This window comes from Ipomoea nil, unplaced genomic scaffold (genome assembly GCF_001879475.1).
Source record: "Ipomoea nil cultivar Tokyo-kokei standard unplaced genomic scaffold, Asagao_1.1 scaffold2975, whole genome shotgun sequence".
Classification (NCBI taxonomy): Eukaryota; Viridiplantae; Streptophyta; class Magnoliopsida; order Solanales; family Convolvulaceae; genus Ipomoea; species Ipomoea nil.
The window spans coordinates 91,930-105,293 of NW_017619403.1; the positions used below are offsets into that span (position 1 = coordinate 91,930).

Consider the following 13,364-nt stretch of genomic DNA (forward strand, 5'->3'; position numbering starts at 1 on the left):
CCGACCTGAACTCTATATTACGCTCGCACTAACTTGGGTTTTCTTCTTTGTTTGTTTGCAGCAATGGCCGAGTTCGGTGATGAGGATGCCCCCCTTCCCCCGCCCGCCAAGATCTCTCTTGGCGGCAAGAAGAAGGCGAAGACCAAACCATCCGGGGAGAAGGAGATCCCCTCCGGCCGACCACTGAGCGCCTCGACCGTGACGACGGGCGAGGGCTTCATCGTCGAGCCCTCCGACGTTCTGATCACTCGGGTGGAGGTCGCCCGGGGAAAGGAGAAGGTCCCCGAGCGGGGAGTGACCGAGGTAGGCGGCATGAAGCGCCGCCGTGATCAGCACAGCCCGAGCCCTTCGGTCGGGCGAGAAAGGGACTCCTCGTCCATACTGGCCCGGATCGGCAACGCCGCGCCGGTCAAGGAGGATCTGGGGACGATGACCCCGACCCAAGTGGCTGAACGGATCGGCCACGACCTGGCCGAGGTAAGCTCTTCTTAACCAACAGCTTTTTTGTTGAAGCGTTGCTGATCGGGCTAACCCCGAGTGTCTTTTATCTTCGCAGATTTCCCGGGCCGCTCAGCTCCTGCAAGGTCGGGCTATACTGGCCGAGGAAGCTGATCACCACAAGAAGACGGCCGCCCGTCGCTTGAAGGAGATCAAGGAGCTCCAAGCCGAACTGGAGAAAACCCAGAAGGCTTTGAAGAAGAGCGACGAGGACCGGGTTCTCGCCGAGAAGGTCGCCAGCCGGGCGGTAGGAGAGGCCAAGGAGCTAAAGGCCCAGCTCGAGAACCCGAGCGAGCTGGTGCGGGCAGCCTTCAAGGACAAGGAGCTGGGCACGGCCTTCCTAACAGCAGCCCGAGGAGACGAGGTCGGGAACGAGTTGATCGTCTCGTTCGGGAAATGGGCCTTTACGGCCGGGAAGCAGAAAATGCTTGAACGCACCCGCAAGCGGTTGGAGGAGGCCCTCGACGCCGATGATCTCCAACTGGTCTTGTCGGCCTTACCCCCGGACGTGGCAGATCCCGGTCCCTCACCCTTTACCCCGACCCCGAAAGCCAAGGCAACCGAGCCTGGGGCTTCGTCGGCGGCTGCCTCGAGCGGGAAAGAGGCGACCGCCAGTGCTCAGGAGGCGAAGAAGTAGATTTAGGCTTCTTTTCTTCCTTTTGTAAGAGACCTTAGTCGGGAGCCCGGTCCTGAGTTGTACCGGGCATCTTTTTTATGAATGAAAAGTTACTTTGCTTAAGTTACGCCGCTCGCCTTCCCTTTCGTACTTTTCCTTTTAAACAACGTAGAAATGTCGATCCTTAATGCTCGACCTTGCGGCCTTATGGCCCGGTCTTGCATAGCTCGACTTGTTCGAGACCCGATCCTATGGCCCAACGGCCCGATCGGAGCTTTGAGATTTCGACGTCAACTTGGCCACACGACCGGGTTTACCCGATCTCGAGGCCTTTGCCGAGGATGGTGAAGATGCATAAGCCACTACGGTCGGAGTATAACCGAGCGACGGGCCCGTAAGTACTCGCCGTCAAATTGGCCAACCTGAGCGGGATTACCCGGTTCTTAGGCCTTGACGAAATTTTGAAAAATACGCAAGCCTCTTCGGTCAGGATGTAACCGAGCGACGGGCCTGCAAACACTTCCTTCATCCCAGCCCCCACACGAGTGGGTGCAGTCGTGGAAAGAAGTTGGACGGATCGGGGATTTATGCTGAGAGCTCCTAGCTTCCCCGATCGGTGGCGTGACTCTAATGTCCGCCGATGTGGAGCGCATCTGACCGGTCGATAGACTCGCCCGGTCGGTGTAGGAGATTCAACCGATCGGGCCGACGCATACAAGCGGTCGAGCAATCACCGATCGTATATACATTAACTTTCCCGCTCGCAGGCGGTTGAATTAATTTTACAACCATAAAATTTACATAGAAATGACGACCGGGACTAACTCGCAGGTCTAGCCCCCACTTCGTCTAAAAATACAAAAAATAGGCTAATGCCTAAAAAGAACGAGGTGCTCGGAATTCCAAGTCCCCCCTATTAGCCGACCCGTCGTTGTCTCTAGTCGGTACGTTCCCGGCCGGATGACAGCGTTGATGATGTACGGCCCTTCCCAGTTCTGAGCTAGCTTTCCCCCTTCTAAAGGTTGACTGGCCTCCCTTCGTCGTAAGACATAATCTCCGACTTGAAAATAACGAGGGTTGACCCGAACGTCCTTCGAACTCTTGACGCACTTCTGGTACTCGGCCATACGCCGAGCGGCTAGCTCTCTTTTTTCTTCGACCGCATCGAGATCCACAGCCATGGCGTGTTCATTGTCCTCCGCGTTGTAGGTTCTCTCTCGATCGGTCGGGATCCAAGCCTCGATCGGGAGTCGGGCTTCAGCTCCATAAACCAGGGCGAAAGGGGTCTCCAAAGTAGCCTCCCTCGGGGTCGTCCGATAAGTCCATAAGACATATGGCAACTCATCGGCCCAACTACGACCGGCCGAGTGTAACTTCTTTTTCAGACCTTCCAATATCGTCCGGTTAGCATTCTCCACTTGTCCATTTCCCTGCGGGTAAGCGACCGACGACCGGACGTGAGTCGTCCCGATCGTGGCCAAGAAATTCTGAAAGTACTGGCTTACGAATTGGCGACCGTTATCGCTGATGAGATGTACGGGCACGCCAAAACGGGAAACGACATTGCGCCAAAGGAACCGAGCACACTGCTGAGATGTGATCGTGGCTAAGGGCTCGGCTTCTATCCACTTAGAGAAGTAATCAACGGCGACGATCACGAACCTTCTCCGACCGGACAGCTGAGGAAAGGGGCCCAAGATATCTACCCCCCACCTAGCGAAAGGAATTGCGGTCGTGACTGGATGGTAGAAGGTTGCCGGTCGCCCAGGCATCCGGGCGTACAGTTGGCACGTCTCACATTCCCGAGCTAACTTTTCACAGTCTAGCTGGAGGGACGGCCAATAGTACCCGATCAGCATGATACGACGGGCTAGGGATCGACCTCCCTGGTGTGAGGAGCAGATTCCCGAGTGCAGCTCCTTCATGACTAACTCGGCTTCGAATGCGGTCAAGCAACGCATAAGGGGGCCTCCATACGATCGCCGATAGAGACGACCGTTCACGACTTGGAACCTCGGGGCTCTTAGCTTGGCTTTTCGAGCACGTTGCGGGTCGTCTGGGAGTCGACCGTGCTCGAGGTATTCCTTCAGATCGGTGATCCAGCTATCTTCCACCGGTTGGATTGGATTGACCGGCAGGCGATGGATACTGTGTTTGGGGATCACCAAGATCCGAGCTATCTTCGACATGTGTTCCGGGGCATCTTGGGCCAGTTTGGACAAGATATCCGCATCGGCGTTATCCAATCGGGGTATATGTCGGACGGTGTACCCCCGGAACTGTGCAAGCTTCTCCATGGCGAGGTCTCTGTATAGTTGTAGACGTTCTCCGTTAACCTCATAATCTCCGAGAACTTGCCCGACCACGAGCGCAGAATCTATTTGGGCTCGGATGTATTCAGCCCCCAAGTCCCGAGCGCACTGCAAGCCATTAACGAATGCTTCGTACTCGGCTTCGTTGTTGGTCGGGTGGAACTGGTACATAAGAGCAAAATAGACTTTGAATCCTTCTGGGCTCGTGACTACCACTCCTCCTCCTGCTCCTTTTTTGCTACTTGACCCGTCAGTAGCTAGCGACCACCACTCGGCCTCGGGATCCTCAACCTCGGGGGGTCGGGTATCCCGGGCGGTACACTCGACCAAGAAATCTGCCAGAGCCTGACCTTTGATTGCTGGTCTCGGTCGGTATTCGATCGCGTACTGGGTCAGCATTAACGCCCACTTAACTAGGCGGCCTGATGATGAAGCGGTTCGGAGGACTGGTCCGATCGGTCAAAACGCGGATCGCTCGACCCTGGAAGTAGGGAGCCAACTTCTTCGCGGCGGTATAGAGGGCGTAGACGACCTTCTCTAACCGGGAGTACCGGAGCTCGGGACCATGTAGCGCGTGGCTTACATAGTACACCGGTCGCTGGACCCCTTCCGGATCGGTTCGGCACAATACTGCGCTTACTGCACGATCGGAGACGGCGAGGTACACGTCTAGCTCTTCTCCGAGCTCGGGCTTTGAGAGCACAATCGGTGACATGAGGTACTCCTTCAGCTCGTCAAAAGCCGCTCGGCATTCTTCGTCCCAGACGAATCCATTAACTTTTCGCAATACCTTGAAGAAGGGTAAAGCGCGCTCGGCTAACTTGGAGAGGAACCGGCTAAGGGCTGCCAACCGACCGGTCAATTGCTGGACCTCCCGAACGGTAGAAGGTGGTTGCATGTCCAGAATCGCCTTAACTTTGGCCGGGTTGGGCTCAATTCCTCTCTTGGTCATCATGTAGCCGAGGAACTTGCCGGTCTGAACCGCGAATGTACACTTGGTCGGGTTCAGCCGCAACTGGTACTTCCTCATGATCTGGAAGCACTCCCGGAGGTCCCGAGCATGGTCGGACCGGTCCCGACTCTTGACCAGCATATCATCAATGTAGGCCTCCATCGTTCGGCCCAATAGATCGGCAAAAAGCATGTTGACCATCCTCTGATAGGTCGCTCCTGCGTTCCGGAGGCCGAACGGCATCACTCGGTAGCAATACAGCCCGTCCGGGGTCACGAAGGCTGTCTTGCTTTCGTCTTCATGGTGCATCATAATCTGGTGATACCCCTTAAAGGCATCCATGAAGCTCATCAACTCGGCCCCGGCCGTCTCGTCGACCATTTGATGAATGCTTGGTAGTGGATACGGGTCGAGCGGACAGGCCTTGTTGAGGTCCGTGAAGTCTATGCACATCCTCCAAGCTGGGGGCTTTGGAACTAGAACAATGTTTGCCACCCACTCGGGGTAAATAACCGGGCGGATGTGCTCGATCGCCGCCATCTTTTTTACTTCCTCCCTGACAAATTCGCGGCGATCGGAGGAGAGATGTCGTGTTTTCTGCACGACCGGCTTGGCTGCGGGATCGACGGCTAGCTTGTGACAGATGACCGACCGATCGATCCCGGGCATGTCTTCGGGCCCCCACGCAAAGATATCAGCGTATTCCCGGAGTACCGCCAAGACTTTTGTCCGGAGCTCGGGGGTGAGGGCTCGGCCAATCTTTATCTTCCGATCCGGGCGGTCCTCGGATAGGGGAACTTCTTCTATCTCTTCGGAAGGTTCGGGTTGCTCCTTCCGTTCTTTAGCCTCCTCTTTGGCTATAGTGTTCACCCGGGAAGACGGACCGGAATCGCGTCTGTTGACCGCTCGGGTGTAGCACTTCCGGGCGGACTGGACATCGCCACGGACCACACCGACCCCATTGGGGGTGGGAAATTTCATGCAGAGATGGGGCATGGAAATTATCCCCCCGATCTTCATGATGGCGGGTCGGCCCAAGATTATGTTGTGGACACAATGGAGGTTGACCACAACAAACTCCAGCTCCGTCTTGATCGACTTTGGAGGCGTGCCGATCTCTACGGGGAGCGTTATCTTTCCCTCGGGGTAGATCAAGGCCCCGGTAAATCCCGACAGTGGTACACCGACCGGAGTCAGCTCCTTCCTGTCGAGGCCCAGCTTCTCGAAGACGTCCAAGTAAAGGACGTTCACACTGCTGCCCGTGTCCACCATAACCCTTTGGACATCCGTCCCCTTGACATCGATCGTGACCACCAGCGCCTCCATACCGTGGTCGCTGCTGCTAGGTTGGTCCTCAAGGGTGAAGGTTATGGGCTCCATCCTTTGCCTCTTCCCGGTCTCCCGGGAATCCACTACTGCGACCGGGCAATTAGTCCGCGGTCGGGAAGCATCTTCCAGCCCACCAAAAATAACGTGGATGGTAGGCTTTCCGGCCGGCCGGCTACCGGACGGAGGGTCAGGGTCCCGTCGGTCTTCATGACGATCGTCCCTTCGATCGTCTCTTCGGTCCTGACCCGACCGATCGGAGCGGTGATGAGATCGCCTGTGTTCCCTCCGATCGGTATTCCTCTTGCTTTCCTCTCTCTTTCCCACGCACTTGTCCAATTTTCCCAAATTGAGCAAATCTTCCAACAATTGGCGCAAGTGGGTACACTCCTCGGTATCATGCCCGGCGCATCGATGGTAGGCACAGTGCTTACTCTTATCAGGGCCGTCTCGATCGGGATGGGGGAGTTTGATGAGGTTGCAGGACTGGGCATATTGCATGGCCTCCGCTGCGGATCGGTTCAAGGCCGTAAACTCGCCATGCCTGGTGCGGGGTCGGGGATTGTCATCTCCCGATCGATGTTCCGCCCGGCCGGCCGGTTTACGGGAGGAAGAGCCGACCTCCTGCGAGCGCTTGACGGCATTCGCCTCACCTGCGTTAGCATAATCAGTGACCCTTCGGAGGGCCTCCTCATATGTGGTCGGGGGGTGGAGGATAAAATCCTAGTACAGATACCCCGCCCGGAGGGAGATGTGAAGCATGTGAGTGGCGGTCGCATCATCCATGGGCTCGACCTCCCCGACCGCTGCTTTCCACTTGATGAGGAAGTCGGTCAAGCTTTCCCCTTCGAGCTGCTTGGCTTTTTCGAGGTACATATAGGACTTCCTCACCACTTTGGAAGTAATGAACTTCCGTACAAACTTGATCGCCAGGGTCTCAAATTTGTCGATCGACCCCGGGGGCAGGGTGCGGAACCACTCTGCTGCCCGACCGGTGAGGGTTGAGTAGAAGGCCCTGCACATCACGGCGTCTGAAACGCCCTTCAGCATCATATTGCTGAAAAAATCACTCACGTGAGCCTCAGGATCTGTCCGACCGTCGTAGCTCTTCTCTCCCGAGACCTTTAAGTCGAGCGGGTAAGGCTGAGCCATTACCGCTGCTGTGAAAGGCGTCTGGTGGAGGGTCGATCGGTCGGTCGGGGGTGCTGTAGGATACGCACTCCTGAGCTGCGCAACTTCGGCCTGGAGATTGTAGAGCAATCCTCGGGTCTCGTTGAGCTCGGCGTTCTGGGCGGCTTGGGCTGTATCCCGAGCGCGTCGACGTCGATGTGATCTCGACCCGCTGTACCCGGATGAAGCCTCGTGGCTAGCTTCCTGCATTTGTACGTCCTCTTGCCTGGGATTCGGGTCCTGGGGTCCCAGACGCTGGCGCATCTCTGGTCGGAGGCGATCGAAAGCTACCGCACGGGCAACCTCCTCAGGGTCCTCCGCTCGAACGGCCTGAACTGGTGCCTCCATCGCATCGGCACCCCCGACCCCAACCGCGAATGAGCCGAGCGTCGAGCCCGGGAAGTGGACTGACGCTGCGGCTCTACTTGTGCGATCGGTTGTACTGGAGGGGCGGCGGCTGGAGCTGTATAGGCAGGCGTATATGGTGGATAACCAACCGGGGAAGTGTAGCACATCGGTTGGCCTGGCCAATACCCGTATGGTGGAGGTGGGACCGGGTACGGGTACTGGGCGGGATACATCATCGGCTGCTGCTGGTATGGCAGACCGGGTGGTGGGTATCCCGGTTGTATGTAATTTACCGGCTGCTGGGCGGCCGGGTATGTATTTGACGGATGCGGTGGTGAAAGGTTGAGGTTGAGGTCCATCGTCTGACCCTGCTGTTGGGTAGCATAGTGGTCGGAGGAGCTCGCCGCATCCGCCTGGTCGTCGGCGAAGTTGTTGTGTGCCCACGGATACATGTTGGTATGGTGATCGGGTGCTCGTCAAGACGTTGGCTTGTTGCACGGTTCCCCACAGACGGCGCCAAAATGATACTGCTAATTCTACGTAAGCAATATAAATAACACGAGACCAATTAAAACAAGTAAAACCTTTATTGATCCCGGTAAAGGCCCTAAGTACAATCTACTTGGCTGCTCTGAGTACCGACTGACTGCGGTCGGGATTCTCTAACAACAACCTATCGATCGTCCAAAAGTCCTCTACACTGTAGCTACTGTGGGTATTTATAGCCGTGACGCCGGAGACAAGCTTCCGGCCGTTCGGCATGCTCTCCACGTAGCCTCCACGTGTCCTCCTCCCGGGTGCCCTGCCTGTCGTCGTAGAAAGCCGCCACGTGTCTTTAGCCAGCTCTCTCGCCTAAGGACCACCGCTCGGGGTTCATAGCATCGCTCGGGCAACTCCCGGCCGGTCCCCGACCGGGTTCTCCTCAAGGAGTCCGACCTGTTACCTGCAAAGACATAGACAAAAGGACAAAGGCATCTCGGTCGTGGTGAAGCTATGTCGGTTGGGATATTCCCTACCACTATATCTATATATATACCTATATTGTATTTTAACGCGTTGGAGTGGGTTACCAGCATCTCTCGCTTAACAAATATATTTGGCTTTCAAGCACAGATGAGTAGATCCCAGAGCGCGCTAGAGATCCGAGGCGTAGAGTAGCTAGTTCCCTTTCGGCCTGCGTGCCATTGTTATGTATTGGCATTATTTGAGGATTTTAGTTAGTTAGCATGTGCACCTGAGTTCTCTAGCTCAGGTGTGGCATAGCACCCCATACTCTTATGTTTAATTTCGGGATTTAATGAGGAATTACCTTTATTATATAAGTTTTAAAAGGTTCAAAATTTCGGGGTGTTACAACGGTGGCTGTATTCCAGCTATCCCGAAGCTTCGGAGGCCATCTTAACCCAGCTCCGAGTTTCTGTACTTGGGAACTATGGTGAATTTCCGTGGAGGCATTGAACCGCACAATCTGCAAAACTCTCCCAGCACTAGCGCCACCACCACAAGTGCCGCAAATTCGAGAAAAATGGAGCCGCCGGAGCTGCAACCCCTACCTACTTTAATAATAAGTTTAATTATGAATAATGTGTATCTACTTTAATATTATTCTCTTATTTGAAACTTTTCTTTTATTTATTTTAATTTAAAAAAAAAAAAAGAAGAGGGATCACATGTTGTGCGCGTTTGGTGCATAGTCGGGCTCGTGCATTGCTGAACGACGCGCCTGACATACTTTTTTTTTTTTTTTTTTTTTTTTTTTGGTTTTGGTTTTTTTTCTTCCTCCCTTCCCACATTCTCTTTCCTAATCACTCTTACATTTTTCCCAAAATTATTTCTCAATGACAATGAAAGTGTGGAATAGCAATATAATTCAAATACATTCCAGGCAAGTGGGGGCACCACTATTGACTAGATTATGAACAAACACTAATATTATGTACTATGTGACATTTTTGAAAAGCCCGTATTATGTGGTGTTTAGTCAGTGAAACATCATATCCTGTATTATGCATTCACAATTCCACATCAAGCCAACTTTTCCTCGGCGGAGTCCTTACGTTATATATTGACTTGTCGTTATAATTATAGACTTGGTTTAATATTGATTTGAATTCACTGTAATTTATCTAAAAGATTTTGCATTATTATTTATCAATTCAATTGATTTTTTCTTACCCAAATTTATTGCCAAACTTTGTTTGAAAATATCTCCTTATGAATATTGCTTCATTCTTAAAATTTAAACTTGAGACCTAGATTTTTTTTTTTTATTCAGGACTTTTACCGTCAAACACAATGGCCCTGTTTGGTAAAATGACTGTTAGCGGATAGCTAATAACTGTTAGCTGATTGTGTTAATTAGAGGGTGTAAATAGTTGATAACATTAGATGATTGTAGAAAATTATTTGGTAAATTAGTTGTTAGCTGATAGTTGTTTGATATAATTTCTTTTCTTAAAAAGCTAATTCAAAAGTTGCTTGGATTAGCTTTTTAAATTTTAGCCTTTTGAAGTTACAAAAAACTAATTAACCAAACATTTATATTGATATTTTAACTAAATTAAACAATTAATAGTGCTCAAATTAGTCAAAATTAGCATATATGGCAATTTTTTACAAAACAGGGCCAATTGACTAATCTCTTAGGGGGGTGTATTCAAATGACTTTTGTAGAGTTTTATAGACTTTTAAAATGATTGATTTTAATAAACTTTGATTGACTTTCATAGAGTCATTCAAAACTTTTTAAAACTTTATAAGACTCTATAAAAGTCTATATAAATAACATTCATAGACTTTTATCGACTTTTTATTTAAAAAAATCTACGAAAGTCAGGATTGAATACACCCCCCTTAGCTTGCTAAATTATAGACACCTTTAAGGGTGGGACAATTAATTTAATTGGAGATTTAAAACTACTTCTTACCCAAGTCCAATGACCGATAGTCGTTTTGTTTATGATGGATAACCACACTCCAGATTTGAGACCTAGCTTGTTGATGGAGAATCAATTTTTTCCCCACTTGAATTAAAAGTTGTCTGAATTTTAGTTTTGGTATATTAAATCATTTTCTAATGTTATGTTTTGGTTTGGATTTCTATTTTACAAAGATTTATAATTTACTAAGTAAATAATATAGCAAGAAGGTAAAGAAATTATCATCTACCCAATTTTGCGTTGCCTACAAAATTATCACAGGGCGTTTGGTTGGAGGGATTTTAAATTCTCTTCCCACTTAATTCCCACCTAATTGCAAAGACCATTAAATTCCGTAGTTTGGTTGGAGGGAATTGCATTTCCCACATTTTCATGGAATTAAAAAATTCCATGTCCCCCTATGATTTTAATTCCTGTGATTTTAAAAAGAAAAAAAAAATACTGATGATACAAAATTATCATTCTCTTTTTTTTTTAACCTAAAATGAATGTCTGATCTTTCCTTATAACAACAATGGACATTTTGGACTTTATACTACTTATTCCTTTCAATTCCCATTTATACTAAATATTGGAATTGAAATTCCCAGTAATTCTATTCCTGTCAACCAAACACTGAAATTTAAATTCCCACTTTATTCCCAGTAATTCAATTCCTATGGTCTGTCAAATTCCCCCTCCAACCAAACGGTCTGTCAATTTTTTTTTTTCGAAATACAACATTTATTAGTTCATTATATAATAAAAAAATAAATTATTGGCTTTAACCTTTGTTTCTTCCTTTTTTATCCATATTAATTTACAAAATAACACATATCATTTCCCTTCATTAATCAAAATCATAATATCACAATTTATCTTTTTATTATCAGCTTATTTAATAATTAATTTTACTAAACACAGTAATTTCAATCAATTACCTTATTACGCAGTATTTACTAATTCAGCTTTTATCTTTTAACTAGCTTTTCATAGTTATGATGGATGTAGACCTGGCAATTCGTGTATACATGTTCGTTAACGGGTCGACACGATAATGACACGAATACGATAAGGTTAAACACGAACATGACACAATAAGGTTAACGGGTTCAAATTTGTAACACAAACACGATTTGTTAACGGATTAAACGTGTTGACATGATATATACGTTTTGTTAATAGGTTTCGGGTCGTGTCCACACGATATGATACGAAACACGTTTAAGCCCACTAAACCTATTAATATTTTTTTTTTTTAAAAAAAACCAATATTTAAAGTTAAGTTATATATAAAAGAAATAAAACCTACAATTCAATCCATCAAACAAACTAAAAAAAAATAGTCAATTTATAACATTCATAAAATAATAAAATAACATCCAAAAATAATAATTAAAGAAGTCCATGATAATTTTAAAATAAAATTGAACACAATAAAAATTCAAACTTAATATTATTGAACATTAATAATTGGTGTAGGATTTTAGCCTAATGTAGTAAATTCATCCTTAGTCATGTACTCATGTTCATGATATCGTTTGTAATCTCATTCATGAGAATGGTTCTTAGCAGGTTCTAAACAGGTTTGTGTAAACGGGTTCGTGTAAATGTGTTCGTGTAAACGGATTAACACGATAATATTAACGGGTTAAACGGGTTCTTAATAGGTTTAACAGGTTGACCTGTTAAGCCACGAAACATAACGGGTCCTTAACAGTAACGACCCGGGACATGTTAAGGCTAAACACTAACCCGTTATTTTTGTGTCCGGTTTCATGTTGTGTTAACGGGTCGTGTTCATAATTGCCAGGTCTAGATGGACGTGACAAATAAATTAGAACGGAAAAAATAGGGTGGAGCAACGTAACAATATCCCTAACCTACTGCTGCTTATATATATAGTTGTTAATTGCAGTAGTGGTAGAGCATACAACAAAACTTATACATAATATACTGCTAAATCAATTATATATCTTGAATCCAATTAAAGCTGATGATGAGGATTTGTGGTTCTTATCTTCAGTGGCTTCTGTTCCTTTTGATTATTCTTCAATATTCAAATGGCTGCTTTGAGAATGAGAGAAAAGCTCTTCTAAGCTTCAAACACAGCATTACTTTTGACCCATTCGGCCCTCTTTCCTCATGGGGAGGCAGTCGAGATGATGATGACTGCTGCAAATGGAAAGGAGTTGGTTGTGATAACACAACTACTGCCCATGTTGTTGCTCTTCATTTGGGGGATGGCGGCTTAAGTGGTGAGATCAGCCCTTCCTTGCTTCATTTACCGTTTCTCAATTTCTTGGATCTTAGTTTCAATGAATTTGAAACAATTCCGAGTTTCATTGGCTCTCTAAACAACTTGGTCTATCTTAATCTTTCTTATAATAATTTTTTTTGGAAATGTCCCTCCTCATCTGGGAAATATTTCCACTTTGAAATATCTTGACCTTGGCAACTACAATGATCATCAACTAAAAGTAGTTGACACCTTGGAATGGATTTCTCATCTTTCTTCCTTGGAGTATCTCAATATGGATGAGGTAGACCTTCATTCTGTTTCAGATTGGCTTCAATCAATTTCAAAGCTTTCTTTGCTGAGAACACTAAGCCTATCTTCCTGCAGCCTTCCAAGTCCCCCATCATCACTTTTGCACATCAACTCTTCTAGCTTCCTACAACACTTGTCTTTAGGCTATGGAAATATAGCAACTTTTCCCCTACTGAATTTGTGGCTAAACCAAGCTACTTCCTTCAATATCTGGACCTCTCTTATAATTCTTTGGTAGGTAGCGACAAGGACATCAAATTCTTGAGGCATCTTGACAAGTTGAAAATTCTCGATTTATCATTTAACTCTTTCTCTTTCAACTTTTCAGAACTCATTTTAGGTTCGGAGAAATTGATAGAGATTTTGAGATTGAGTGATAACAAAATTGTGGGATCACTAGATGAAATCAAAGAGTTTAATTCCCTAAGAAAATTAAACTTGGGGAATAATCAACTTTCCGGTTCACTGCCGGACATGTCAACAATGTTGTCCTTAGAAGTTTTTGCAATCGGCAAGAATCAGTTCCATGGAAACTTAATGGGAAGTAACATTGGCCACCTCTCTAATCTCAAATGTCTGGATGTTTCTACAAATTCATTGGTGGAGCCATATCTGAAATCAGCTTCTCTAATTTTAGCAAATTGGATGTGCTCATCATCTGTCTGATAACTCT

The 13,364-nt window shown here is 47.7% G+C and overlaps 1 protein-coding gene across 1 annotated transcript; it reads left to right on the top strand.

Annotated features, from left to right (window-relative positions):
- The first annotated feature begins 12,139 nt into the window (after positions 1-12,139).
- LOC109163014 (receptor protein kinase-like protein ZAR1) lies at positions 12,140-13,357 on the top strand. Its single transcript, XM_019311736.1, has 2 exons — positions 12,140-12,398; positions 12,930-13,357. Exons 1-2 carry the CDS (start codon positions 12,140-12,142, stop codon positions 13,355-13,357), a joined length of 687 nt encoding a protein of 228 aa, XP_019167281.1.
- Positions 13,358-13,364: the final 7 nt, after the last annotated feature.

What these genes read in the sequence shown, in the direction of transcription:
- LOC109163014 (XM_019311736.1), top strand. Translation starts at nt 12,140, where the DNA reads ATGAGGATTTGTGGTTCTTATCTTCAGTGGCTTCTGTTCCTTTTGATT. An exon ending in GGGGGATGGCGGCTTAAGTG is followed by an intron (nt 12,399 to 12,929) that starts GTGAGATCAGCC and finishes ATTCTTTGGTAG; the next exon opens with GTAGCGACAAGGACATCAAA.